The sequence below is a fragment of the Podarcis gaigeae genome (genome assembly GCF_964106915.1).
Source record: "Podarcis gaigeae genome assembly, chromosome: 2".
NCBI classification, from domain to species: domain Eukaryota; kingdom Metazoa; phylum Chordata; class Lepidosauria; order Squamata; family Lacertidae; genus Podarcis; species Podarcis gaigeae.
In genome coordinates, this window is record NC_139679.1 from 54,328,032 (window position 1) to 54,355,499 (window position 27,468).

General features: G+C 42.6%; 1 protein-coding gene across 8 annotated transcripts in view; it reads left to right on the top strand.

Moving 5' to 3' along the window:
- The window catches only part of JAKMIP2 (janus kinase and microtubule interacting protein 2), a 95,538-nt gene that overhangs the window by 51,653 nt on the left and 16,417 nt on the right, over positions 1 to 27,468 (top strand). For 4 of the 8 annotated variants that reach the window (XM_083728250.1, XM_083728248.1, XM_083728249.1 and 1 more), the window contains exons 2-12: positions 2,212 to 2,481; positions 9,479 to 9,976; positions 16,618 to 16,827; positions 18,038 to 18,136; positions 18,777 to 18,923; positions 20,406 to 20,546; positions 21,328 to 21,384; positions 23,263 to 23,382; positions 25,200 to 25,328; positions 26,319 to 26,402; positions 26,963 to 27,025. In XM_083728250.1, coding sequence (XP_083584376.1) covers positions 2,278 to 2,481; positions 9,479 to 9,976; positions 16,618 to 16,827; positions 18,038 to 18,136; positions 18,777 to 18,923; positions 20,406 to 20,546; positions 21,328 to 21,384; positions 23,263 to 23,382; positions 25,200 to 25,328; positions 26,319 to 26,402; positions 26,963 to 27,025 — 1,752 coding nt within the window. In that variant the 5' untranslated portion in view covers positions 2,212 to 2,277. Of the gene's footprint in view, positions 1 to 299; positions 317 to 2,211; positions 2,482 to 4,215; positions 4,243 to 8,399; positions 8,491 to 8,590; positions 8,648 to 9,478; positions 9,977 to 16,617; positions 16,828 to 18,037; positions 18,137 to 18,776; positions 18,924 to 20,405; positions 20,547 to 21,327; positions 21,385 to 23,262; positions 23,383 to 25,199; positions 25,329 to 26,318; positions 26,403 to 26,962; positions 27,026 to 27,468 lie in introns of those variants that run through there. The other 4 variants (XM_083728252.1, XM_083728254.1, XM_083728255.1 and 1 more) reach the window with 4 other exon arrangements.

The following is a 27,468-nucleotide window of genomic DNA, read 5'->3' on the forward strand; positions in this document are numbered from 1 at the left end:
CGCTGCATTTATGCTAAAGCTTGTTATCTCACTAGTTCAGTGTGTCACAGCTGCCTGGATACATCTGTAAGCAAATACAAATGCCAAGCGTAACATACGTCTGTCTGCAGAGGAGAGGGAAATCAGCACTTGATATCTGATAAATCAAGAGTGAATAAGCAAGCCTTTTTGAAGGCATCTCCAAAACTCATTTCCTCATTATGGATCCCTTCTCCCTCTCTTTCATATTTTCACTAAGCCTTTCTGCAGCTGCTAAACATGGTCGCATCACACCCTCCCTGCTATGTGGGTAGAATTGAGACATTCCATCTGTGTAGTAATGATATTTTTAACCGTCGTTCTTTATGCTTTTAGGCATACACAGCCAAAGATATCCTATTTCGGAAGCGAAAGCATCCATCTTTTATGGGCCAATGCTCTCTCATTGTAGATTGACCTTAAAACAGCACATCCAGCACACTGAGCAATGCTCATGCTGCAGGACTGCAGTTGGTGATGTGTGCCATCTGCAGCATTATGAGAGAGTTCAAATTGTGGGGTAACCTGCAGCCAATAAGGAAAGGCATCTCCAGTGCAGTTTCTTCCTGCTGCTATAATGGAGTTATATGCTATATATGCTATAGAATGTGCTATAGCTAAAGCTGTTAGCTATAATTCCTTACTTTAAACAAGCACACCCAGAAAGAAATTATCTCTCTCCCACCCCACCTCTTTAAGCTGGATGTACATTACACATACACTGCATATGCAGACTTACAGAAATTTCAGACTTGGCTTGTATTGCGTTTCTTTGTGATAAATTGCCACTGGTCTAATCACATAAAGCACAATGCTGGCAAATAACTGGACTGGCCAGTGTGAGACTTCTGTACAAGCAGCTGGTATTGGTATTCATGCCTCAGACGCCATGGATGTTCTAGCCGCGGAATCAACACTGGAGTTTATTCTGAACGGATGGGCCACTGCTAATTTGCACATTTAATTAACATAATTGGAAATGTTGGTGGTTGACAGTATGGGAGTTGTGACAAGTCCTATCTCTCCAGCTGAGTCTTCCAACAGTCTTTGAAACAAACAAAAAAATCTCTGATATTGCCAAGCCCAAATGTTCAAAAATAGGACTAATGTAAGGGTCCTTTGATTTGCCTTCTGGTTTCTGAGCTTTCGGGATTCATTGCCAGTATTTTTCCAGGTTTTCCCCCACTACAACTGGCAAGTGCTACAACCCATTTAATATATATACAGTATATATAATTAAGATTCCTGTTTGAACAAGAGTCCCCAGGCCAGTGGGAAATTGCTTCTTAGAGCACAGATTTCCCACCTCTCCAAACAATTTATTACAGACCTAATATTCCAACCCCCATGCTTGGTAATGTAATCTAAATCCTTCCTAGATGATTTGCAACATACGGTGTGTAACAGTGAGTGGACTGTCCCCATACACTGTGCCATTTCCAAATCAGAGCTTATTCCAGAGTAGTCTCCTTCACTACTTTGCCCTCCTCCTTCCCCTGGGGTTCTGCTTGCTGCAAGCATTAGGGTTGTGTGTGGGGTGGGGGGTAGAGAGAGAAAAATTAAGGGAGCACTGTGCAACAGAAATGGACACCCAGGATGTTAGCAGAGTCTTTGCGCTGGTTTCTACTAGAGCACCAGGTTAGTTGAATCTGACCCAGAGTACCCAAAAATACATTTGACATCTGAAATCTGTCTTATAGTTATTCCTATCAGCTTCTGAAACATGGCCACAGAAGCCCTTCTCCATGTTCTATCAATAGGAGAATAATAGTGTCCATGTACATATAACAGGGGCTTCTCTGTGATGGTGGGCTGACTTTGGAATGAGGAAGGTACGCCTTCAGCCAATTCTCTATTATTCCCTATTGAAGTTTAAAAAATTGTTATTTGCCTGGCATTTTAAATTATTTAATTTTTATCTGGTTGAATGTTTTTATTCCTCTCAGTATTGTGTTTAACTGTTCTATGCTGTTTTAATATTGCATTATGGATTTTAAATTGTCATATATACCTCCCAAGAACTCTATGGTTCATGGGTAGCATATATGACCTGGGGCAGATTTTTAAATCCTTAAAACAAAACAAAACAAAACAAAACAAAACAAAACATTGTCTTTATATTGAGTGTTGCTAAGCAGACTCCAGCTTTCACTGAACTTGCTAACTAATGCTATGTCATCTTATTTCTCCCAGGACTGCCCAAGGAGCTGATGGGGCTATCTTTACGAATGTCACACAGTAGGTTCTGAGACAAATTTAATGGAAAGAAAGAAAAAATGGCTGTTCCCATTTGAAAAAGGATTCTCACGCACAGACTCACAACAGCCAACAGCCATGTCAAAAAAAGGACGCAGCAAGGCTGAAAAGCCTGAGGCACTGATTATGTCCTTACAAGCTGCCAATGAAGATCTCAGGACCAAGCTAACAGACATTCAAATTGAGCTTCATCAGGAGAAGTCTAAGGTGAGTGAAAAAAATGGTAGTCAGAGGCAGCAGGTGATTAAAAAGAACATGACATTGCAAGGAATTAATTAAATACGCCTTCCCGCCATCCCAGAAGAGGGAATGAATCAAGCTTGCAATGCTTATTTGTGAGGTTTGCTTCTGACTTCCCTAAAGTAAAGACAAAGTAAAGACAAAACACACTTCAGTAATACATACCAGGATAGGCTTTTACTCTATAGCAACGGAACAGCAGGGTAAAAGCAGTAACTAAGGGTGGAGCTGCAGCAACCAGCCTGTGCAGTATGTTCTACAAAGCCAGCCACAGCCATCTGTGCTGCTCTTTAGCATATATTTAAGAAGCAGGCAAACTTCCCATATATACCATTTGGTGAGTTGGTTCTCTGTATTTACCCAAGTCTTAGGATACTAGACAAATAAATGGTCGGTCTGCTTTTAGTACTGACATCGTTCAAAACTGGCTTTATGGAAAAGAACCATGGCTCAGTGGTAGAAACATGCAAAAGTTCCCAGGCTCAATCGAGCTGCCTTGAAACCCTGGGGAGCTGCTGTCAGGAAGTGTTCACAGCACTGATGTAGATAGATCAGTGCTCTGACAGCTTCATGCGTTCCTGGGTTGCAGAATGAGGTGGAAAAGGGACTGTAGAATTTCAACTGTACTATTTCAGATTGCAGAGGAGAGTTACATTATGGATGCTCTTGTGTCACAATGGGAAGATGGCTGGACCTTTCTTTTCCTTTTCAGAAGCATTAAAAAAAAATGGCATTCTTCCACCTGTGCTGTGAAATGGCGTCCAGATTCTCTATGAATTTTACTTGCCTATCTGCTTCAGTTCTAACGCTGTCTTGCCACTTTGAATTCACAGTCCAGCCACAATAGCAATTTTATAAGGTTCTTGAGGAAGATTTCCTCTCCCTTTCTCTCTCTGCCCAGAGAACTGTAATCGACATCAGTGACCCAGACTCTTTGATTCTTTTGCCAATAAGCATCGCCTCAGGCAAAACAAATCTAGGCTGCCACTGGATTCCATAATTAAGCAGTACCATTTTAACTTCCATGAAGTCTTTCATCACGAAGACCTTTCTGGGCTGTCCATAGATCAAGGCTACCATTAACCTCAGAGGACAATCAACTGTGTCTGTTGAAATCCAGTTTATTTCATTGTAGAATGATTGGGATGAAAGAAAGACTCAGTGCTGCATTAATATCAGACAAGATTGTGTACTCCAGAGTATTTCTCCTTTGGCTCTCCAGTGAGAGTCAGTCATTAATTTGCAGCCCATTTTAGCAACAAAATAATTTTGAATGTGAGGAGAGCTGTAAACCTACGCCCAAAAAAATATGTGCAGAAGCTCCAGTCATGTCAGTGGGACTTACCTATGTGTAAGTGAGTGGAAATTGAGCTTTTGTTTCCAATTCATCATGTGCTGCACTCTATTTTTACAATCTTGAAAGACAGCTTGTGTTGGGTCCCCTCCCCCCTTTCCTTGGCACAGATCCTGTAGCACTCAGGAAAAAATTAGCTGCTCAGTTCACTTAAGAACCATAGGCTAGTTGCCAGAGGCCTGGAAGATGTAGCGTGAGGAGGAGGTTGTCCTGACAATTGCCACTTCATTCCAACCCTACAGTCATCTGCATCTCTTGGTTGGTTGCAGCTTTTTGGAATGTGCTGTTAACAAGAGAGAGACAAAGGGACCCATGTCATATATCGAGAATGGGTGGGGCAACCAGATTTTAAGAGCGGCGAAATGATTCATGGTGTTCATTGCAATATTTCTTGTAATTTTTCCTTCTTGTAATAATGAGAGATATTCCTGAGTAATAATCCTATGTGTTATAAAACAGAGGGTGGGTAAGAGGCCCCTTCCTTAAATGGTACTCTTGTGTTCTACAAAGGGGTCCCATAGCAAATACCTGAAGGATCAGCAAGATTGTCCCAACAGCAGAAAAGTGTCATCTACTGTACATTGCTGGTGATATCATCATCACAATTTTAGAAACACAGTTTGAACAGAGGTGAATTCCAGAAGTCCAGGTGGGACAGATGAAAAGAGGCGCATAAAAATAAATCCAATAAGTATTGGATAACTTTAAGAGAAGCAAATTAAACCATTATTTTTGGCACATTTTTATCTAACTCTCCAAGGAGTTCAAGATGGCATTCAAAGGAGTTTCTTCAGTTTATTCTAACAACTCTGTGAGGCAAGTAAGGCTGCGATGAGGTGACTATCCCAAGATGTACTGAGGCAACAAAAGCATTCCCCCCTTCTTTATTTTATTCCTTCGTCCATGGGTATGGAATATATTTTAAACCAGATAAATGCTAAGGGGAGGAAAAGTTTCCAAAGAGCAATTTGGGTTCAGCATAGGTCACCAAAGTCTTCACATCAGAACTAAAACTGATCAGTGCTTTTCCTTAGGCAAGAGCTATTTTCATATCGCTTTTGGAGACAGCTAACTAAAACATGTCCCCAGAATCACCCTACAACAATTATTCCTGTAATGGGAAAAGGGGGCTGCTTGTGCGTAAGCGTTTAAAGCCTCCAAGCTTTACCATCAGTTCCTAAACTTTCCCAGTCCGAGGAGCCATGGGTGCGTGGCTACCTCAATCGCTGGCAGAATCCATCAGTGGGCGTTTCCGGAATTTACTCCAACATAAGAGTTCCTTGACGGAGACTCTTCTTCTGGATTCTCTGCGTGACAGTTTCCTCCGCGGAGTGGGCGTCCCCAGCGGAGGTCCTGAGCCCTCCCCGCTATTCTCACTGGAAACATCTTGGAGCCCTTCCTCCGATTGAGTTTCTGCAGGAACTCTCCCTCTCCCCCTACTGGTTCCTTCCTCCCCATCCGAGGCTCTCCTAGCCTCCTTGAGCCCTTCCACCACCTGACTCTCCGATGGCAGTTCCCTGACAATTCCAAACTGAAGTCTTCTTTCAATGTCATGGGGAAAATTCACATGGTAACCTCTATGCATATGCACTCGGAATATGGAGCAGGACCCCAGTGACTTCCCCCATGTACCTACCAGCCCTGCATGGGTACAGGTGTGTGTGGAGACTTTCTAACCAATAAGGAACCCTGATCATCCTTACATGCATACGGTGAACATGAAAAGTTGTTCATCCTGGTATGTGCAAACCGGAAGCTGCATCGCCACTGGGGCTTCGGGTGGCATGTATGGTACTTTTCAATGGTCTAAGCATATGCCATGTCCATTGAGGCGATTGTGCAAACTGTCCTAAATAGAGCAAGCCCAACTGCAGTGGAGGGAGCATGTGAGTGAAAGTCTGCTTATGCATATGCAATTATTCCAAATTGTACATGTGTATGCGTGTGCATGTGTATGTGAACAGGTGTGTGCTGAATCTATGTATGGTGGGTGCTGTTTATGTGTAACTTCTGGCCTCACCTGTTCTGGCCACACCAACTTTTGTTTGTCTCTGCCCACTGCCAGTATGTGGTCCAAGGAGGTTGGGTGCAATGAGGCCCTCGGAATGAAAAAAGATTCTCCACGCCTGGTGAGGTGGGCTGAGTTTTGGACTTCACCCAAGGAGACCTGAGTTCAGTTCCCAACTGAGCCACAAAACTCACGATGTGGACTTGGGATAGTCACCTCATCTCAGCCTTACTTGCCTCACAGAGTTGTTGGCTGAGTACAGATAGTCCCTTTTTCCCCTCCACAGAAAAAGTCCACAAGTGCAGTTTCTGACAAGGCTTCATCGCTGCAAGCCTATTACAATATTATATTGATTTTGCCTTGGTGTTATCAGTGAGTGGGCCTCCCTGATGGTTTTAAATATTCCTTTGCTTTCCCTTAAATTGTATTTCACTATATTTGTTGAAAAAGAAATACTCAAAGGAAAGCCTTATTTATTGAACAAAAGCCTTTCCCCGGTCATCACTGTGCTCTGAACACCCCTCCCCCTGCAAGCTTTAGTATTGAACCAAAATTGTTTCTCTATCCAAGTCTTTTTCCCTCACTAAATTGCTTTTGTCACTATCAGGCTGCACTTGAAGTCTGCCCTCATGATTATGTTGAAAGCAGCTTACAGTGCAGAAAAGACATTATTGTTGTTGTTTTCTGTCAAGAACTGTGAAATATTTATAGGGGCGAGTGCTGAGATCCATACATGAGCCCTTCTTTAGGCAAAATTCCTATTGAATATTGTTTCTGAAGTAATAAAGATGAAGTGCGGATTTAAGCCACCCATTCAGGTTGCAATGCACAGACTTCAAAAGCTCTGTCAGCAGATTTCAGATGGGCTCAAGGAAATATTCAGTGTTACGGAAGGGCCAAGCTAGATGTGAGGCTTGTCACGTAGTTAGCCCAAGCATGCTTGCTTATTTAAAAAAATAAATAGCTGGTGCAGGACTGGATTTAGCTACTGAAGGTAATGGGGCCCTTTATATGTCCAGCTGTCCTTTGTCAACAACAAATTGTCGCTGTTTTTTGTGTTGAATATATTCTATGTGGTAATTTATAAACCTAATAGGTATCTAAAGCCATTTGCACATGCAAAATGTAAGGTAAAGGTAAAGGTACCCCTGCCCGTACGGGCCAGTCTTGACAGACTCTGGGGTTGTGTGCCCATCTCACTTAAGAGGCCAGGGGCCAGCGCTGTCCGGAGACACTTCCGGGTCACGTGGCCAGCGTGACAAAGCTGCATCTGGCGAGCCAGAGCCGCACACGGAAACGCTGTTTACCTTCCCGCTGGTAAGCGGTCCCTATTTATCTATTTGCACCCGGAGGTGCTTTCGAACTGCTAGGTTGGCAGGCGCTGGGACCGAGCAGCGGGAGCGCACCCCGCCGCAGGGATTCGAACCGCCGACCTTTTGATCGGCAAGTCCTAGGCGCTGAGGCTTTAACCCACAGCGCCACCTGCGTCCTAACATGCAAAATGTAGGCACCCTATATATAGAAATGAGCAAACCAGTGATATTTTAGGGAGCAGGCTAGCAGGCAGGGCCCGTTACTTACATCACAGGAGCCTACACAACACAAAACACTTTTGCTGTATGTAGGTTTTATTTTATTTGTTTGTTATCTTATATTTTGGAAATGTACATCCAGGTTTTTTCCCCTTTAATTTATTTTGGTGGGGGGCCCAAGAGAGGGAGGCCCTAAGCTATAGCTTGTTTAGCTTATACGTGAATCCGGCACTGAGCTGGTGCATAAGGTGAGGGTGAGCCATGTTGAGACCATGAAGGAAGGCTTAAAATCTCTCATCTTCTTGCCTTCTATTTACAATGGTAGAAAAGCTCCCTTGGAGACCAGCTGTTTGGTAGCAATGTCAAGCATGTGGAATGCCATCCCAGGTGAGAGTCACCTGGCCCTTACCTTGCTATTGTTTTAGAACCAGGCAAATCATTTTTTATATACAGTCTTTTAAAGATTGCTAACTTTTACACTATTTTCAAGAATTTGTGAGTTCTGATTTTTACCTTCTTCTGTGTTGTTGTCTTGTTGTTTGTTTCCTGCTATTTTTATTCTTTTGTAGGATTGCTGACTGGCTATATCTATATGCAGGAATGCTGACTGGCATATATATATTTACAGCAAATTTTGTAAATGATCTCTTCAGCTTGATTTATGCATCTTTTAAATTGTAGATAGAAGAAACAAAACTAGATTCTCCAGATGACAGGATAATTCAGCAACAGTAAAACAAATCACATACACACAATTAAGAGAGTTCATGTTAAAGTGTCAGAGGATAGTGCAGAGCGGGGGGGGGGGGATATTCTTCAGAAATAACCTGTATAATGTAAGCCATCTTTTGTGAAGTTACAGTCTTTAGATTTGCTTTCTGAAGTCAGGCCTGACATGAGCAGAATCTCCCCTTGCTTACCCTTAGATAGTATTTTGTGAAATTGAGACACAGAGGAGCAAAGGGTTAATCATCACCTTGGCTCAAAAGCCATACTTTCCTTTTCAGAATAAGCTGCATATTCAGAGTAAGACTGATATGCAGGGCCAGATTTAGGTTTGATGAAGCCCTAGGCTCCTGAAGGTAATGGGGCCCTTTCTATGTCCAGCTGTCTTTTGTCAACAACAAATTGTCACTGTTTTTTATGAACCTAATAGGTATCTAAAGTCATTTTCATGTAACAAAATATGTATTTTGGATGAATTACAACTCCCAGATAGCTTCACAAATTTGCTTGCAGGTAAAGCACACCATATCCTTGTTCTCTCCCTCTGTATCTTCACCCTCATGAGCTAGTTTTTTAAGCCTGAAATACGGTGTATTGGAACACATACAAAGGAAATGTGTTAGATTTCCTGAATTGCGGGGGTTTGGACTAGTTGACCCTTGGGGTCCCTTCCAACCCTAGAATTCTGATAGCAACAGCAACCATAACAAAAAGTCTTAGAAATTTATCTCTATAATTCAGAATGAATGGAAGCCGAGCATCTGAATCAGTGTGCAGTTCCCCAAAGGTGGAGATCAGATTAACTCAGGTGTGAATTGCTTGGGACTCAGGGTTCACACTTCCGTTAAGGTTTGGTTGGAAACTTGCTGCTCAGGACTTTAGCTACATTAGTAAACAAGCTTTTGGTCTCACTCTTGGAAGAAAAAGAAGCCATTTGGAATTGTGTGACAACTGCAAATTCTCTGAACATTTTAAAGACTTATATCACCATTATCAACTTTTAGCCACAAGCAAAGATAGATCTGTTTACCCTAGCATTTGATTTTTAACTACGATCATATGGTATGATCATACTTCAGCCTACTGCTGTGTTCACCCTTTTAGTAAGGAAGGCTAGGATTCAGCCTTTTTATCAAATTGCAGGAGGAGTATTTGTACTAAGGAAGGTTGTTTAATTCTTTTGCTGTTGCTTTAAACTTCTGTGTTGGTATACTTTCTTATAATTGCCATCTGCTTTGAAACATTTTATGTAGCGACAAATGTAATGGATAGTCATTGTCATCATTATTAATTGTTTCATTACATCTATTTTTCTCTCTCCCTTGCTTTATTGTCTTCCCGTAGGTAAGCAGACTCGAAAGGGAGAAAACCCAAGAAACGAAGCGGATCCGGGAGCTGGAGCAGCGCAAGCAGACAGTGCAGATCACTGAACTGAAAGCGAAGCTCCACGAGGAGAAGATGAAGGAGCTGCAGGCCGTGCGGGAGAATCTCATCAAGCAGCACGAGCAAGAAATGGCTCGGACAATGAAAATCAGAGACAGTGAAATCCAGAGGCTCAAGTCAGCCCTGTACGCGTTGCGGGAAGGGAGCAGCGACAAAGTACGGACAGCACTGACCATTGAGGCTCGCGAAGAGGCCAGGAAACAATTTGACTCTGAGCGCCTTAAGCTTTTGCAGGAAATTACCGAACTCAAGTCTGCCAAAAAGCAGGTGGACGAAGCCCTGAACAACATGATCCAGGCGGATAAGATCAAAGCGGGGGATCTTCGGAGTGAGCACCAATCCCACCAGGAAGCAATCTCGAAGATCAAATGGGAGAGCGAGAGGGATATCCGCAGACTGGTTAGTAACCTTATCTGGGTGGGAAGCCGCTAAACAGGGCTCAGAAGTACATACAGTGGTATCTTGGTTCTCAAACTTAATTCGTTCCCGATGTCTGTTCCCAAACTAATGTGTTCCAAAACCAAGGCACGCTTTCCTATAGAAAGTAATGCAAAATGGATTAATCCGTCCCAGACTTTTAAAGACAACCCCTAAAACAGCAGTTTAACATGAATTTTACTATCTAATGAGACGATTGATCCATAAAATGAAAACAATAAACAATGTAGTGCAGTCACACAATCAATCAGTCAGTAGCTGAACTGGGTTCTACACAGTCACAAAAACAAAACAAAAAGAACCGCAAAAATAAAAACGCAAAATAAATAGCAAAAACAAACAGACCTCAGCGTAACACTCAAAACAGAAGCATAACACTCAAAACGGAGCACATTCAGCTTCCCAAAACAGTTCACAAACTGGAACACTTACTTCTGGGTTTGCAGTGTTTGGGTTCCAAGTTGTTTGAGTACCAAGGCATTTGAGAACCAAAGTACCACTGTACTGGTTTTGTGCGGTTGTCACAACTCTTATGTGGCGCCTGCAATGACGAAAGAAAGGTTACAGAGGCAGGAATGAATTGGCTGCCGAAACAGGGCAGTGTAGCTCGAGATGCTCCCATCCTCTCCCCCCCCCCACACCACACAGATCAAATTCACTGTGGGAACATTGCCTCCTCCTTCTGAGTGTTATCAAGACTGACATATAAAATCAGTGAGCATAACTTACATAATAGTAGTTAGTCTCCCTCGTTGTTATTAGGGCATGTGAACAACGCATGCAAGCAGCCCTCTTTGACTCCGTGTGATTGTGTGCACGGGTACGCAGCTGCCAAGAAAAAAAATATTTCTGTGAACTTGGGGTGGAGGCCCACAGCCATTTCTTTCAGCACAGCCCCTAGGGTGGGGTGGGGTGGGGGGAATAAGCCAAAACTGTACAAATGGCATGTATTCCATGTACCCCTCCCCCTAGGCAAGCCATCTCTTCTTATAGGAAAGTCTGTATGGCTTTTTTGCTTTGAAAATCCATTTCTTGGGGGGGGGGATACATTTAAAGCAGGGGTAGGAAATATCCATCCCATGATACGAAGACTGTTCACCTCTCTAGCTAGCCCGACAGACACTCGCCCCTTCTCCCCAGGCCATAGCCCTCCTCCATGCTCTCTTTGGGTGATTTTTGCCTTGCTGGGTTGTGTCCTTGAACTGTAATAAAACCACTTACTTGCCTGTATGGAGGATGGAGTGGGCTGTGTGTACAGAAAACGCTGGCTTTTGCATGGCTGGAATGTAGACTTCCGTACAAAGTTAAAAGTGCAGTCCTTCGTCCTATCCACTTTTCCCTGTGTCCTCGTCACTTACAACTGGCATGTGGCCCCTGGAAGATTGTTCCTTACCCCTGATTTAAAAGATGTCATTAGGTGCAATCCATATAGACCTGCACATTGTTCCCTGCCAGTTTTCAGCAAACAAGCCAAATTGTGCCACTGTGCACAATCTGTCTTTCTCTTTCTCTTTCTCTTTCTCTTTCTCTTTCTCTTGATGTATCCCTCATTTTCACATTGTTCCTGTACAGTACCGTAATTGTCTTTGCCTGCTTGCAAAGGTCAGCAGACAAGCAGTGAAGTAGATTTACCCATGAAAGTAGGCACACCAGCCTGCTGTTTGAAATAGAAGCACAGGAACTCAATTTGTGATTGTATTTGTTTGCCCACAGGTAGGGGCACAGCTTGCCACTACTGCTGAGGTGAAATGGGGGTGAAGTGTTTCGTGTATATTTCCACCGTTGGTGAATGCATTATTCCTTTATATGTCATTTGCATTACTTTGTGAAAGGGTCTAACACTTTGCTCAATAGGATAGCAGGTTGTGGGTTAAAGAGGAGATGTGAATCCCAGTGAAGGTGTTTCATGGCAGGCAAATGGCACCTTCCATCGCATGTGACATTCGCACTGCATCACTTAACTGAGATGTGCATTTGAATTGATATTCTGATGCAACATGCATGCATGAAGGAGGCGTCCATGATTAGAGCTTGATTGTAGCAAAAATGCACTGCCAGTGAGCAGTGGAACTGATAGTACAGTGTGACACAACCAGGCGGACAACAGGGATGCTTTCTGTCCTCAGTGATGTCATCATATAACAAATTTGACTGGATACGTGCCGCTGTGACATCACCAAATTCAGTATGTGATCCCTGATTAGATTAATTAATCTAATAATAATAATAATAATAATAATAATAATAATAATAATAGACTCCAAAGCAGCAGCAAATGGGAAACAATGGCTACAAACAAATGTTGAAAACTGTGTTAAAGAGTGGAAGGTAAAGGATCAACTGCAGATGTGCCTTTAATTGATTGTTGCTGTTTAAGTAAGTATTTTCCTCTTCCTCTGGCCTCCAAGCTTAAAGAGGATCAACTTGCTTTTCACTGCTAGTCTTGTAAAGTGTGCACAGAACAATACATATAAAGGAACATGAGTATACCTTTCAAAATCATATATATATTCAGTAAAGCAGGAAGACATCTAGTGGCAAGCAGAAGTCTAGAGAGAAATAACAAAGCCAATCTCTCTGTGTTTGTGTGTGTGTACAAACACTGCTGAGTGTATACAGAAAGGGAGTGTTGGATTCAGTCCACAGCACTGAATTTGTCTGGATGACTAGCCCAGAATACAAACTTTTTGAGAGCCACATACAAAGCCAGACCCTTGTGTCATGCATATTGGCTTAAAAGCACATTTCACCAGACTGGCAGCTCTGTAAACAAGATCAGACCCTGCCTCACAGACTTTGCTTTGCTTTTAGGAAAGCAACTCCTGTTAAGGATTCTGCAATCACAAGATATTTCAGGCTCTGGAAGTGGCTTTGAGTTACGTGTGGAGAATTCTCCAGAGTCTATTTTGTGTGAATGCTTGCACATAGACACCCCAAATTAATCATTTTCTTCCGCTGAGCATTTATTATTCTTATTTGTATTATCTAGTTCATACCAAATCGTGACATTTTCAAGTCTCACATTGAGAGGTCTCAGTCAAAACCAGTCTTCCTCAGTGTGGTTTCTCCCTGGTATTTTGCACTACAACTTCCAACATCATGGTCTAAATTCTGGTTAACAGTTTCACTGCTAGGGAAAAGCTAATATCAAAAGTAGCCAACATGATGCCTTCCAGATGTTGCTCGATATCAACTCCCATGGCTGATGGTCAGGGAGGATGGGAATTATAGTCCAATAACTTCACATTGTAATGACCAGGCCTTCTTGGTAGTGGCACCCACCCTGTGGAACGCCCACCCACCAGATGTTAAGGAAATAAACAACTACAGTATCTGACTTTTAGAAGACATCTGAAAGCAGCCCTGTTTAGGGAAGTTTTCAATGTTTGATTTTTTTATTGTGTTTTTAGTATTCTGTTGGGAGCCGCCCAGAGTGGCTAGGGAAACCCAGCCAGATGGGTGGAGTATAAATAATAAATGATGGTGGTGGTGATGATGATGACACAGAGTAAATTGAACATGACATTGCAGAGAGGAATGGGAGATCTGAGTGTTGAGTGTCTATCATTTGTTTGTGGCTTTTTTGCTTTGTTTAAGTTTACCAGATAGCACTGTGTTGTTGTTTTGCAGTACAGTATACAGTCCCACAGGGACGCGGGTGGCGCTGTGGGTAAAAGCCTCAGTGCCTAGGGCTTGCCGATCGAAAGGTCGGCGGTTCGAATCCCCGCGGCGGGGTGCGCTCCCGTTGCTCGGTCCCAGCGCCTGCCAACCTAGCAGTTTGAAAGCACCCTCGGGTGCAAGTAGATAAATAGGGACCGCTTTCTAGCGGGAAGGTAAACGGCATTTCTGTGTGCAGCTCTGGCTCGCCAGAGCAGCGATGTCACGCTGGCCACGTGACCCGGAAGTGTTTTCGGACAGCGCTGGCTCCTGGCCTCTTGAGTGAGATGGGCGCACAACCCCAGAGTCTGGCAAGACTGGCCCGTACGGGCAGGGGTACCTTTACCTTTACCTTTTATACAGTCCCACACTTAGCTGGGGAAATTGACTTTAGTTGATAAATGCTAGCCAGACAATAATCTGAGTCACCTTCTTGTTCTAAAATTGTTCTATACTCATCTTACATAAGCAAACATTTGTATGACTTTGCAAAATGAAAATGATCTTATCGACTGCAAAAGCTAAACGTTTTACGTATAGTTCAACAACCAGTACTGCAGTTAGGACTACAGTGGTACCTCGGGTTACATACGCTTCAGGTTACATACGCTTCAGGTTACAGACTCCGCTAACCCAGAAATAGTTAAGAACTTTGCTTCAGGATGAGAACAGAAATTGTGCTCCAGCAGCGCAGCGGCAGCAGGAGGCCCCATAGGCTAAAGTGGTGCTTCAGGTTAAGAACAGTTTCAGGTTAAGAACGGACCTCCAGAACCAATTACCGGTAAGTACTTAACCCGAGGTACCACTGTACTGACATTTTTTATGGACAGCTGTTTCATTTTTATAGAGTTGCATGCAGAAAATAAGGTTTCCCTGTGACTGCATCCCCATACAGGCAAAAGAGCTGACTGACTTCTGGATATCAAGCTTATATTAAAGACACAGAGCCTTTGCCATAAAACTGTGGGCAGGTCTATGTCATGCATTTAAACCACATCCAACACACATTTAAAATACATGAATCTCCCCAAAGAATCCTAGAAGCTGCAGTCGTCGTCCCCACCCCCCACCCCCACGCAAAAACCCTACAATTCCCAGCATGATCAAACTACAGTTCCCAAGATTCTTTTGGGAAAGTCATGTACATTAAATGTGTGTTGGGTGTGCTTTAAAGGTATGATGTAGATCTGCTCTAATTAGCCGACATCCTCCAGAGTAACATATGTAGAAGTTAGCACAACGTGCTATGTCCAAGTCAAAGGTATGCCTTTAGCACACAGTCTTAAATGGATAGAGTGAATGGGGTGCACCTCACATTAAAAGATCTTACAGGTGCCCTCTAGGTGTTCTTCCCTGCCCTGTGACAGCTGCTTACTCACGAGTAGTTTGCACATGGCTGTGAGAATGCTTAAAAGAATCAATCATATGTTTATTACAGATTTGGCACAGCAAACACACCCTTTCTTGATTTTGTAGGAAATATCTACTTTATAAGGTCATTTAAGCAGTCTCCCCACCATACAAGAACTCCCTACAGAAGAATATCTAAAAGACACAACAACCTTTCCACAGAGTAGTGCCAGCCAATACAAATTGAGTGAAAACTTCTCGATCCTAACTGCAGGCCTGGTTTAGATGCTCTAAAACCCTCAGTGCAAAACCTCCCAGAAAGTAGCATAAGATCATGTGCAACAACCCTGATTGGTGTTGCTTCCTAGTAGTGATTGGTGTAGGTGCAGTAATAACCACCACCCCCTTAATGACTGGCTACTGGGAAGCACCACCTCCCAATGTGCTCAGATTGGGTCAGACACTACTTCCACAATACAGCTGCCTCCATGGACCTTTCCACTTGGAAAACTTTAGATGTAGGCTCTTTGAACCAGCCCATATTTATCACCCCATACTGACTCAGCATGTTTTTCATCTGACAATCACATGGTAAATAGGGCAGCTATGAGCTGGTTTTGGGGAACATTCTGATCTGTCCATCACACATTAAACATTGCAAGTTGTCTCATTTTGGGAAATGTGGGTTGAGCTCAGATACAGAAAGAAATAAAGAAGAAAAAATCATGAGGCCAAAATAATTCAGTTTAGGGTAGTTCCACCCAGGTCCGGATTTAGGTTTGATGAGGCCCTAAGCTACTGAAGGTAATGGGGCCCTGTATATGTCCAGCTGTCCTTTGTCAACAACAAATTGTCGCTGTTTTTTGTGTTGAATATATGCTATATGGTAATTTATGGACCTAATAGGTATCTAAAGCCATTTGCACACAACAAAATATGTATTTTATCAAAGCAATTGCTGAACTGAAATACAGTTAAGAAGAAAGATATTAATAGTGAAATAATGATTAAGCTCTAACTTAAAAAAAAAATCCTTTAAATTTTGGGGGTCCCACTCTCTTGGGCCCTAAGCTATAGCTTGTTTAGCTTATATGTAAATCCGGCACTGGTTCCACCACATAGCTGCTACATAACAAAATGTTGTGTGCCCACCAAATAAAATATTTTCTTAGCTCTGTAGAATCTATATGTCCCTTTTTAACGTCCTGTTTTCAGCCTTGGCTTGTGAAGAGTTGCAATCTATTTTTCCTTTGGCTTTTTCACATGCCAGGACATAACAGTCAAAAATCTGACAGGTGTATCTTTTCTAAACATCCAGAAACAGATATGGAGATTCTTTGCCTTTTGGATTTATGCCTGCTGTACAGCCGTATAATCATTCCTTGGCCATAAAAAGTTGCCAGCCATAATGGTTGGGGATGGAGAGAGTGAAACAATTGACTGAAAAGTTTCCGTTAATAGATTGAAAGGCCTGTTTGAATGTAAACAAGTTGAGCTTCTGTATTCTGTAAACTGCCTTCGTGAATGTGTAGAAAGTACATTGGCTCACTGCTCTGGCTTGTGGAATAACACTGTCCTCCCATGTCTTAATTCAGATGGATGAGATCAAAGCAAAAGACAGAACCATCTTCTCCTTGGAGAAAGAGCTGGAGACCCTGACTGGATATGTTCAGAAGCTTCAACTGCAGAAGGAGGCTTTGGACGAACAGCTCTTCTTAGTAAAGGAGGCCGAATGTAACATGAGCAGTCCCAAAAGAGAGATCCCAGGCAGAGCAGGAGATGGCTCTGAACACTGCAGCAGTCCTGTAAGAAAGGGGAACATTTGGGCTTTGACTGGATACACTTTGCCCACTTATTGCATCATTTCCACGAGGAAGCATCCATTTGTGGTGCATGAAACGTGCCCTCTTGTGGCTGGCGTAAGACTGCACTTCAATATGCTCAATTTAGCACAACTTGCAAAAATGGTTATGGAAGTTAAAGCTTAGCATTTTTGTAGTACATGGAAGTGTTCAAGTTTAAAATAATCTGTTCAACAGTTCTGTAAAGTTGGGGTGTCGAAGCTGAGAGATAGTGGCCTACCTATGCCCATTGCATTCATGGCCGATTCAGGAGAGACCCATGCATACTATGCAACAATTATTTCATTGTTTGAATGCTTTATTTTATGTGAAATCATAAATGAATTGAATCCCAGAGGGTGAGAGACATGGTTTCGGGGGGAGGGGGTAAACGTTTTGTCTTCCTTGGAATAAGGTTACCAGATTTTTTTCAATGAATCCAGGACACTTTTCAACTTCCTACCAAATAGATGGATTTTGTCAGGGGACTGATTTGTAAATCTGGGGACTGTCCCTGGGAAACGGGGACATCTGGTAGCCTTACCTTGGGATCCATCATGCCAAAAAACTTAAGAGCGGTAGTCTCGTAATCTGGGGAACCGGGTTCGCGTCTCCGCTTCTCCACATGCAGCTGCTGGGTGACCTTGGGCCAGTCACGCTTCTCTGAAGTCTCTCAGCCCCACTCACCTCACAGAGTGTTTGTTGTGGGGGAGGAAGCCGCTTTGGACTCCTTTGGGTAGTGATAAAGCGGGATATCAAATCCAAACTTCCCTACACAGTCCAGCTGGTAACCAAGCAGCTCTTCCAGTCCATTTATCCGGCAAATTTACAGAACCTGGCATTTTGGATCAGCTCAGTTTCTGAGCAACCATCAAAGGCAGCCCCACATAGAGCACATTACAGTTGCCCAACCAAACCACGGGTATGCAGTAGAATAGACTTACCAGGTCCAGTAGCATTAGACAGCCTAAGGTGGTCGCCTCAGGCAGCTGAACTTTGGTGTCATGAAAAGGCAGCAAGTTGTTATTTATTTCATTTGCCACGTGGGGTTCAGGGGAAAGGTGCCTGTGGGATTTTCTTCCTCAGATGCCAAAATAACTTGTCTGGCCTTGGGCACTGCACTGACAGCAGTTTGCAGCTGTTGTATTAAATGATTTAAACATTTCCTTTGCAGGACCTACGCAGAAACCAGAAGAGGATGGCAGAGCTCAATGCTACCATACGGAAACTTGAGGACAGGAATACACTGCTGGTGGATGAGCGGAATGAACTGGTGGGTGCTTTTAGCAGTTTTTTCAGCGGGGGTGCTTGAAAGCTATATCACAAAGAACAAAAGGACCTAAAAGGGGCCATGACTTATTATTTTGTTTATTAAATTTCTATACCACCCTTCATCCCAGGGTCAAGGGGCGGGTTACAGCATAAACCAGATGGATGATTTACATGGCTCCTCATCACTTTTAGATGGAAGGAATAAGCACCACTTAAGTAGGAAAGACAGAGGGCAAACACAAGCACATTCCCTAAAGAGGTGGGGAAGATCTCTCCTCCAAGATTTAGTCCAGTGGAAGCCAATGCAGTTCCCGGCAGATGTTGTTGGACTCCAACTCCCATCACCCCTGACTATTGGCCAAGCTGGCTGGGGACTGATGGGAGTTAGTGTCCAACAACATCTGGAGGACCAGAGGTTCCCCATCCTCTTTCAAAGCACCTTTAGTGCTCTAATCTCTCCCCACCCCCACCCCACAAAAAACCCTCTGCGTTCAGCTTTAATGAAAGTTAGAATTACCATGTTATCATTCATTTCCTAAATTGTACTAGAGACTCCCTTGCACAGTAGACACCAGCAATGAGAAACTAAATGAAGAAATGAAGAAAGGGGTTTCTCTTATGAGTTATTATTGTTGTTGCAGTTGAAACGTGTTCGGGAAGCTGAAAAACAATGCAAACCTCTTCTGGAAAGAAATAAGTGCCTCTCCAAGAGAAATGATGAACTCATGCAGTCGTTGCAGCGCATGGAGGAGAAGCTCAAAGCAATCGCTAAGGAGAATTTAGAAATGGTTTGTACTGAGTGTTCAGAACATTTTTTTCTACTTGTGCATAGTAATATTGGCAGGTTTTTGCCCATAAGTTTTCTTTGCAGTGAATTTCTGGGATTTAACCGCAAAAGGCAAAGCTGACACCTGATCTCATTAGTTGATAAAGGCTTTTCCTTCTTCAAAATTGAGTGTGAATATTTCAGAAACTTGAAACAGGGAGATTATCAATAGCTAAAAACCAGTCAATTTCATGCTGACCTTTGTCTGGTTGTAGCTATGATGTTGTGGCATTTGACACATCCAAATTGAACATCCTGGTGCATACAAACTGAACACAGCAACCTGCATGCCTAAACCTCTTGCATTTCACAGACTAAGAAGTTTATTCTGGCATAAGCTTTTCATGGACTACAGTCCAATTCATCAGATTACATGGTCATAAAGACCAATACAAACTTTGTGCAAGCAAATCAGGATTAATACTCATTAAGCAGGTTGCATAGAGCAGCATCTATGCATGCAAATTTACATGTGAGCCTCCCAATTCTCACTTAAACTATGCTTGCGTTTGTACACATGAACATCCAGCACGCACACACACACACACACACACACACACACACACACACACCAAGATTCCCTTTGTGAAGTGGCAGGGAACCACACCCCACCGAAGAGATGTTTGAACCATTCCCAAGTAAGCTACCTCCATTTGCTTCCCTTGAAACTTCTCCTGAAGTTTCTTTGTGTCAAGAGTAATTGACAAGCAAGAGCATTGTAAAAAGAACAAGGAATAATTTACACAGATCTGTTTCAAATCATTTCCCAACCTGCTGTCCGCTGCACTTTTCTCTTTTGAAAAAACAAAAACTTTGTAAGCCTATATCAAAAGATATGTTCAGTGATTCCTAGTCTGCAAGTAAATGGGTCTGGATTCATTTTAATGATTTTATGCAACAGAACTGGATGTCTAATTCTCCACAAAGTAAAGTTACAAACATAAGCTGGTTTTAGCATAAATTAATTTTAAGCAACAAATAAAATCCTAAGCATTTATATTCAGAAGTCCTACTGATTTTAGGGACTTACTCCCAAGTAAGTGTATTCAAGTTCTCAGCCCAAATCACAGAATTTAACATTCATACTATAGTGCAGGATTTTCAGCTCTGGCAAGGTTTTGTTCAGTTTTCTAAATAAGGGTGTATATCTGCCATACCCTCAAGACCATAGCAAGAGAACACTTCTTTTTTTAGAAACTATTTATGTCTACCTAGAAATGCACAAAGTGGAAAAACTGCAGCCTAACTCCCTGACATCCATAATGATTTCACACTTAAGGCTTGAGGCAACAAAACAAAACAAAATACTAAAAATAGCCATGCCAATTTGGATGTCAGATTGTAGACACCTGGCAGAAAATGCTGCTGAAGCAGAAAATGTTGTTTAAAAGAAATTACTTGTTTTTAATATTCAGGGGTTGCTTTTGTTTTGTTTGCTACACAGAAAGAAAAAATGACATCACATCCTCCTCTGAAGAAATTAAAATCTCTCAATGACTTGGATCAAGCTAATGAAGAGCAAGAGACTGAATTTTTGAAGCTTCAGGTTATAGAACAACAGAACATAATTGATGAATTGACACGGGTAGGTTGACACTTCTGCAAGACATTAGAAGTAGAGGAGTAGCTCCTGAAAGCTATCATTATGAAAAAGCAAGATGGCCTATAATTATGGAAGCATTTCTCATATCCTGAAGTCAGGAGCAAGGCTCCCAGACCACATAGCAATCCTTTATTATTGTTAACAACAACAACAACATTTTTATTTGCAAATTTAACAAAGAAAATGAAGAGAAAGAAAATTATAGATAACAGAAAGAAAAAGAAATAATATAATAATAATATGAATAATAGCAAAAACAACCATCAGTTCACTTTATGGATACAATGACCATCAGTCACTGCATCAAAAGTGAAACATTAACTTATAAGGGAAGCCTGCCAGATATCCAAATTGATATCAACACAACATTGGCATTTATATGGCATGAATTAGTCTCCCACTGTTGCGGGTTGTATATGGATTTCACCTTGACTTCTGTTCATGAGTGGGTGCCCTGTTGGCTGGATGGTGGTGCAGTCTGCCGAAAACTGAACCCATCATGGGCAGAATAATCATGAAGATGGGTTTTTAATTCAGGGATGCGGAAAACTTTCCAGATTTTGCTGGACTCCCAGCCTGCAAGACCAATGGTTAGGGATGACAGGGGTGGCTAACCTTTTTCAACTCGTGGCCTTCATTTCTTCAAGATCCCACCTTCCATTGGGTGAGGGCCAGAGACTTCTCAATGTGGGGAATATATTTGATGCCTGAGACTGAGCCTGTCCTACCCTGGCACTCACTGTTCCTTGCTCTTCTTCTATAGGATAGAGAGAAACTTATTCGTCGCAGGAAGCATAAAAGAAGTTCCAAGCCAATCAAGGTAAGACAAGCATAGAAATGTTTTGGACAAAGAGGCTGTGCTGCATTTCATTATTGCAGAGCCCAATGTCGTGAGTCGCAGGCATTTTGGTGAGAAAGGCACTAGGCCTCACAGACTTAGTTTTGCCAACAGAGACAATGAATTTGCACAAATAGCAGCAAATCCAGGATGCATTTGCCAGGGGTGGAGCATGTGGAGCCAAGAAGAAAAAGGAGCGAAAAAAGCAGAGATTTGTGAACCTGCATGTTGAGCTCAGTACATTCCTGGACCTCATCTCCCTAGAGAGAGAGGAACTGCAAATCTTCTGCCCGTTGACCATGCATATCCCATATGCTTTCCACCCCTGTGATGTCTTATCCTTTATGTGGGAATAAAAACATTATAATACAAGTATGCCTTAAATTCTCGTTAATCAGTCTGTCTGCAAAACAATTTCACTTCACTTGGCAAGTTTTAAGTGCTGATGCCAGTACTTTGCTATCCAAACCCACAGATTAAGCAGCTCTGTCATCTTACAGCATGACTCATCTTTCCTTTGATGTTTTCTAATTCAATTAGGAAGTCTGAAGGAACTAAGCTGGGGGGGGGGCAAACTGGATTTAACATGGCTTACTTCATAAAGTAGCAGTTACTTTAGCATTGTTCCTGTGCCTTAGCTCCAACTAAGCCTGTAACCAAGCATAAGGACATGTAACTGAAGCAACCATATATCGCTTCCCTGTTTCACCCACACGCCTTCCCTTCCTCTTCTGTTTTCCCTGTGTCAGATTTTAGAATGGAGGCTCCTCAGGGCAGGGACCCCAGTTCTTATATCTCTGTAAAGTAGTATGCACAATGATGGAACTACGGTGATACCTCGGGTTACAGACACTTCAGGTTACAAACTCCGCTAACCCAGAAATAGTACCTCGGGTTAAGAACTTTGCTTCAGGATGAGAACAGAAATCGTGTTCTGGCGGCACTGCAGCAGCAGGAGGCCCCATTAGCTAAAGTGGTGCTTCAGGTTAAGAACAGTTTCAGGTTAAGAACGGACCTCCGGAACGAATTAAGTACTTAACCCGAGGTACCACTGTATGTAAATACATTGATAACAAATCAATAGCGGGTGTAACAACAGTGGGTTGTATACAGCAGCGTCCTCCTGATCAAGGAAGGCTCTTTGATTCATCTGTGATTCCTGAATTGCGTGGGGTTAGGCGAGAAAACTCTTGGTGGTCCCTTCCAACGCTACAGTTCTCTGATTTTGTGTGAAGAAAAGCGGGAGGCAAACGATTTTCACTGATTCCCTCTGTGTTCCCCCTTTGCCTCCCCAAATCTGTAAAGATGTTGGGGGGACTCTGGAAATGCGTGGAAGGTGGTGCAACAGGGGGCTGCAAGGGAAAGGGCGGCTGTGTGTGAAAATCACATCTCTCCCATTTCCATTCATGAAAGCCTGCACTAGATCAAGCAGCCTTCCCTGCACAGGGCCCTTTGCTAGCAACTGGAATCCTGATGCCTCTGTGCACTGATTTCAGTGAGATTTCTCTCACTTGCGCAGCACACCGTGAAGCTGTGTCCACATCAATGACTGCCACTACTCTGACACTGGGGGGAGTGAGAGGAGGAATTCTGGTGTACACTGTACTTCTAAAACAGAAACGGGCCCACCAGTGACGCCATGTTGTGTGGACCACAGCGCAGCAATCGCATCAGCTTGCTGTCTAGATTTTGTGGCTCAGCAGGACATGATGAAATAGTCAGTGCAGAGCCAGCGAGGCTGCACCCATGTGCCTGAATCAAGAACGTAATGACTGGACTTGTAAGCATGACTGACTATTGCCTGTGGTGATGGAACAATACTGGCAGTATTTTTTCATGTGAGGTTTTTCCTCCCTTCAGAGGCATATATTGGACACAGTTTATGGGGGTGATGATGACTCCATGGACTCTGAAACCTCATCCATGGCTTCATTCAGGACAGACAGAACACCAGCAACTCCAGATGAAGACCTGGATGAAGTAAGATATTTTGCCTCATATTATACACCCTGAAGGGCTAGCAGTGGGGACTTCTGCAGTGGCAACAATTTTTATTTTTAAGTGACTGATAGGAATTTTAAAAACAGTCTGGGGCATGGTACCAATCACCAATCTGAGCAAAATGTAGTTGTTTGATAAGTATTTGTTGAATAAACTATGTGAAACAGAGGACTCTCTTGTGACCTATTTAAAATATGCATTTTAAATTGAATTGGAAAGGGCCAAAGCTCAGTGGTAGAGCATCTGCTTTGCAGGCGCAAGGTCCCAGATTCAATTCCCAGCATCTCCAAGTTGGGCTGGAATAGACTCCTGTCTGAAATCCAGGAAAGCTCTTGGCTGTTAGTGTCGATAATACTGAACCTGATGGTGTGAATCAGCTTAATGCAGCTTCCTGTGTTCCTAAATGAAAGGTAAACCATGGTATGGTTAGCTTCTTGTCAAAGACTACCATGTTGAGAAAAAAATGTTGTAAATTTCAGTGAATTTCTTCACATTTTTAAATGTTTTTCTTGCTAATTCTTTGCCTTGTGTGTCATTTTGTTTTCAGAAAATAAATTCCCAGCTTTTTGAAAGCGTGATAAAATACCTTCTTTCCAGCTGAATAATCCATTCAGCTGAATTGACATGGACCAAACTACATGTGATGTTTAAAACACATTGAATTCCACAATTATACTTCTGTTTTTTGTTTGTTTGTTTGTTTGTTTAATGTGTGGAGGGGATCAGGATCAGGACTGGGGGGGGGGTTAGGGTTAGGGTTACATACGCTTCAGGTTACAGACTCCGCTAACCCAGAAATAGTACCTCAGGTTAAGAACTTTGCTTCAGGATGAGAACAGAAATCGTGCTCCGGCAGTGCAGCAGCAGGAGGAGGCCCCATTAGCTAAAGTGGTGCTTCAGGTTAAGAACAGTTTCAGGTTAAGAACGGACCTCCAGAATGAATTAAGTACGTAACCAGAGGTACCACTGTAATAGCAAAACCTCATAGCAGTTGGAGGTGGGACTTTTTCTGCTAGGAAGCGGCATGGGAAAAGGGGTCGCATTTCCTGCCCCATGTTGCAGTCCTGATAGTTTTGCTCCACCTTGGAAATGCTGTGAGTTAATTAGAGAATTCCAGTCAGGGCATTCAGAAATTTGTTTAGCATCATGTGCCATTTGACCAAGTGTTCTAGTATTGCTTAACTCTCAAAATAAGCATGGTGTATAAATCGTGGGGGGAAATTATTTTGAATTCTTGTTATCTGGTGTGTTATAACCAGTGGTTTTTTTTCCTTAAAAAATTGTTTAGGGGTACTCTCATTTTCCTACTCATATTGAAATACTTCCTCTCAATGAGGCCAAACTTAGAGTCACAAGATGTTTAGAGGTATGCGTACCCTTGCGTGCCCCCAGAAAAAAAACATTGGTTATAACTGCATTTTAAGTATGTTGACATCACATTTTTTGAAAGAGAACTGAGTGTTTGGTTTTTAAAGGAAACCACATACAAGTGAGAACACAAGCTACAACAATGCTCTCTTTAGGTTACATGTAAATTGTTTTCCCTTAATTTACAAAAAAAAAAGTCCAGGAAGCAACAAACAAACCCTTTCCCTTTAAAAATATGTTATTGATGGTTGCATTTTGATATGGTGACGCTTTTTAAATTTATGTTCATTAAACTCCTAAACAAAATACCAAACAATTCTGTGGCTTTCAACATGGTAAAAACCCTATACAACCCTTCCAAGTTTTTGCAATATACATTCCTACAGTTTATAACCACCTGAGACTTCCTTTATTTATTTCTCTGGCAGAGCTTAGCAGCTGAAGAATCAGAGTTGCGATTTCGACAATTGACAAAGGAGTATCAAGCCCTGCAGAGAGCCTATGCATTACTGCAAGAGCAAACAGGAGGGATCATAGATGCAGAACGAGAAGCCAAGGTTAGTAATTGCGTGTGTAAGTCCCCAGGCCACCCCTCAAATAACTTCACACATAACACGTAATTTAGTTTTGGTTTTTGGGCACTATTTTGGCCACAACTTTATTAAAATACAAAATAAGTGAGTGGTTGTTTAGACATTGGTTATGACTATCTGTCCCCCCGCCTGGGACAGAACTGACATCCCGAGGTCCGATCGGTAGCCAGTAGAAGAGAAAGTCAAACTGGGGGTCATTTGAGCTAAGCGTCGGACCCACGCCGCTCACCCCAGCAGCTCCCCGAAAGCTTGCTGGCCCAGATCCTATGACAAGGATTCCCATGACAGGGATTGGGCGGCCCTGGTCCCATGACAGGGATTGGACGAAATCATGGCAAGCCCCAGGATTCCTTTAACGGAATTCCCTTCATCGCAATGGGAGGGGCAGGCCCAGCCTGACCCCTCCACCACCAGCATATTATAACCAATGCCTAACCGCAACCTTACAAGTTGTGACGAATTGCTGAGTAGTAGGCAAAAACCAAATGGCACAGCCAATCACCAAATGGCAAAATTCCTACTAGGCCCCTGCACCAAGGCAGACGACCCCATGACAGGCAAAGCAAGGTCAACCGGAAAAGAGGGCGGGCGGGCAGGCGGGTGATCCGATGCACTCTGCAAACAGAAAGAGAAACCAGAGTGCACCAATATTTAAAGACCATGGTCCCACCCACCTAATTTGCAACATACAATTTGCCCCAGCAACCCGGTTATCCAATCACAATGCCAGGCAACAACTATTAACCTGCCTGGCAACAAGAGGTCTGGCCCGGTGGCCCACACCGCAACACGTGCTCTCATTTATTGGAGAACACGCTTTGCCATGGGCAACATTTCTCTAAAACTCAAACATACACCCCAAACTTAAAAACAGAGGAGGAGGAGGAAGAGGAGGAGGAGGAGGAGGAGAGAGATGTTGTAAGAAACGCATGTTGTGGCTATTCTTTTTAACAGGCACAGGAGCAGCTCCAAGCTGAAGTCCAGAGGTACAGAGCTAAAATAGAGGATCTGGAAAAAACGCTGGCCCAGAGAGGACAGGTATAGCCTTTACAACTGGTGTTTTCCGCAGCTGTTTTCACCCATAGGCAATATTTATTTGCTTTCGCATAAAGAAGTTGTTAGAAGCATGGTTTGTTGTGTGGGAAATAAATGCTTTGCATACATGTCTCCACTATGTGAAAGGTGACATGTGAAGACCACAAGAGATACACAGAAAACTGTAGCAAGACGCCAAATTGGGTGGTCATACATGTCCCACCCATTAAATGTAGCTACTTTCGATGTCCCACTTCCTACAACACAACTATGGATTAATTTGATAGTAAGTGCAATATAAAGCTGAATAAGAGTTGAGTCAGAACAGTGAAAATAACATCCATTATTTTCTTAGTCATAGTGGCTTTAATTACTATCATGACTGTGGTTTCCTATCTCCCGCCAATGTCAGCCCTTTCAGGGCCAATTCACACAATACAATTTTCTTTGACATGCATTAGTTCCACTTAACAAAAAACTTGTGTCTATACACATCATAGTGTGTCTACTTCATTGCATATCACACTTCTTTTAACGTTAAAATATTTCTTCCCATCAAACAGGACTCCCACTGGGTAGAAGACAAGCAACTTTTTATTAAGAGGAATCAAGAGCTTTTGGATAAGGTATGTTCAAAACCTGAATTTCTAGATTGTACATCAGTGCATAGAATTTGGTGCTGAAAACTAGAGCCACTGTACCTTATTCTGTCCAGGATTCCAAATGCATGATAAAAAGCTTTTCATTTCTCTGAAAATTCTGAAAACAGTAGTCTATGCAACAGGTAGGCAAAATGCACAGATATCAAAACATTGCTGAAGTTTGCATAGGAAGAAAGTAAAATATATTAATTCCAAAATGCAAGAAATAAAGAACAAATGAAAGATATCAAGATGAAACTTAATTACAAAGAAAGGGCAGTAGTTGTAATCAAAAATAAAACAAGAGACTCTCCAGCAACACCAGACTGTAAAAGTATCTTTTGGCAGCAATTATTTTTCATCCTTCTTCAGAAATGGCCTTTCAGAGCAACTAAGAATTCTTCCAATTTTGCTCAAAGGCCAGTCCT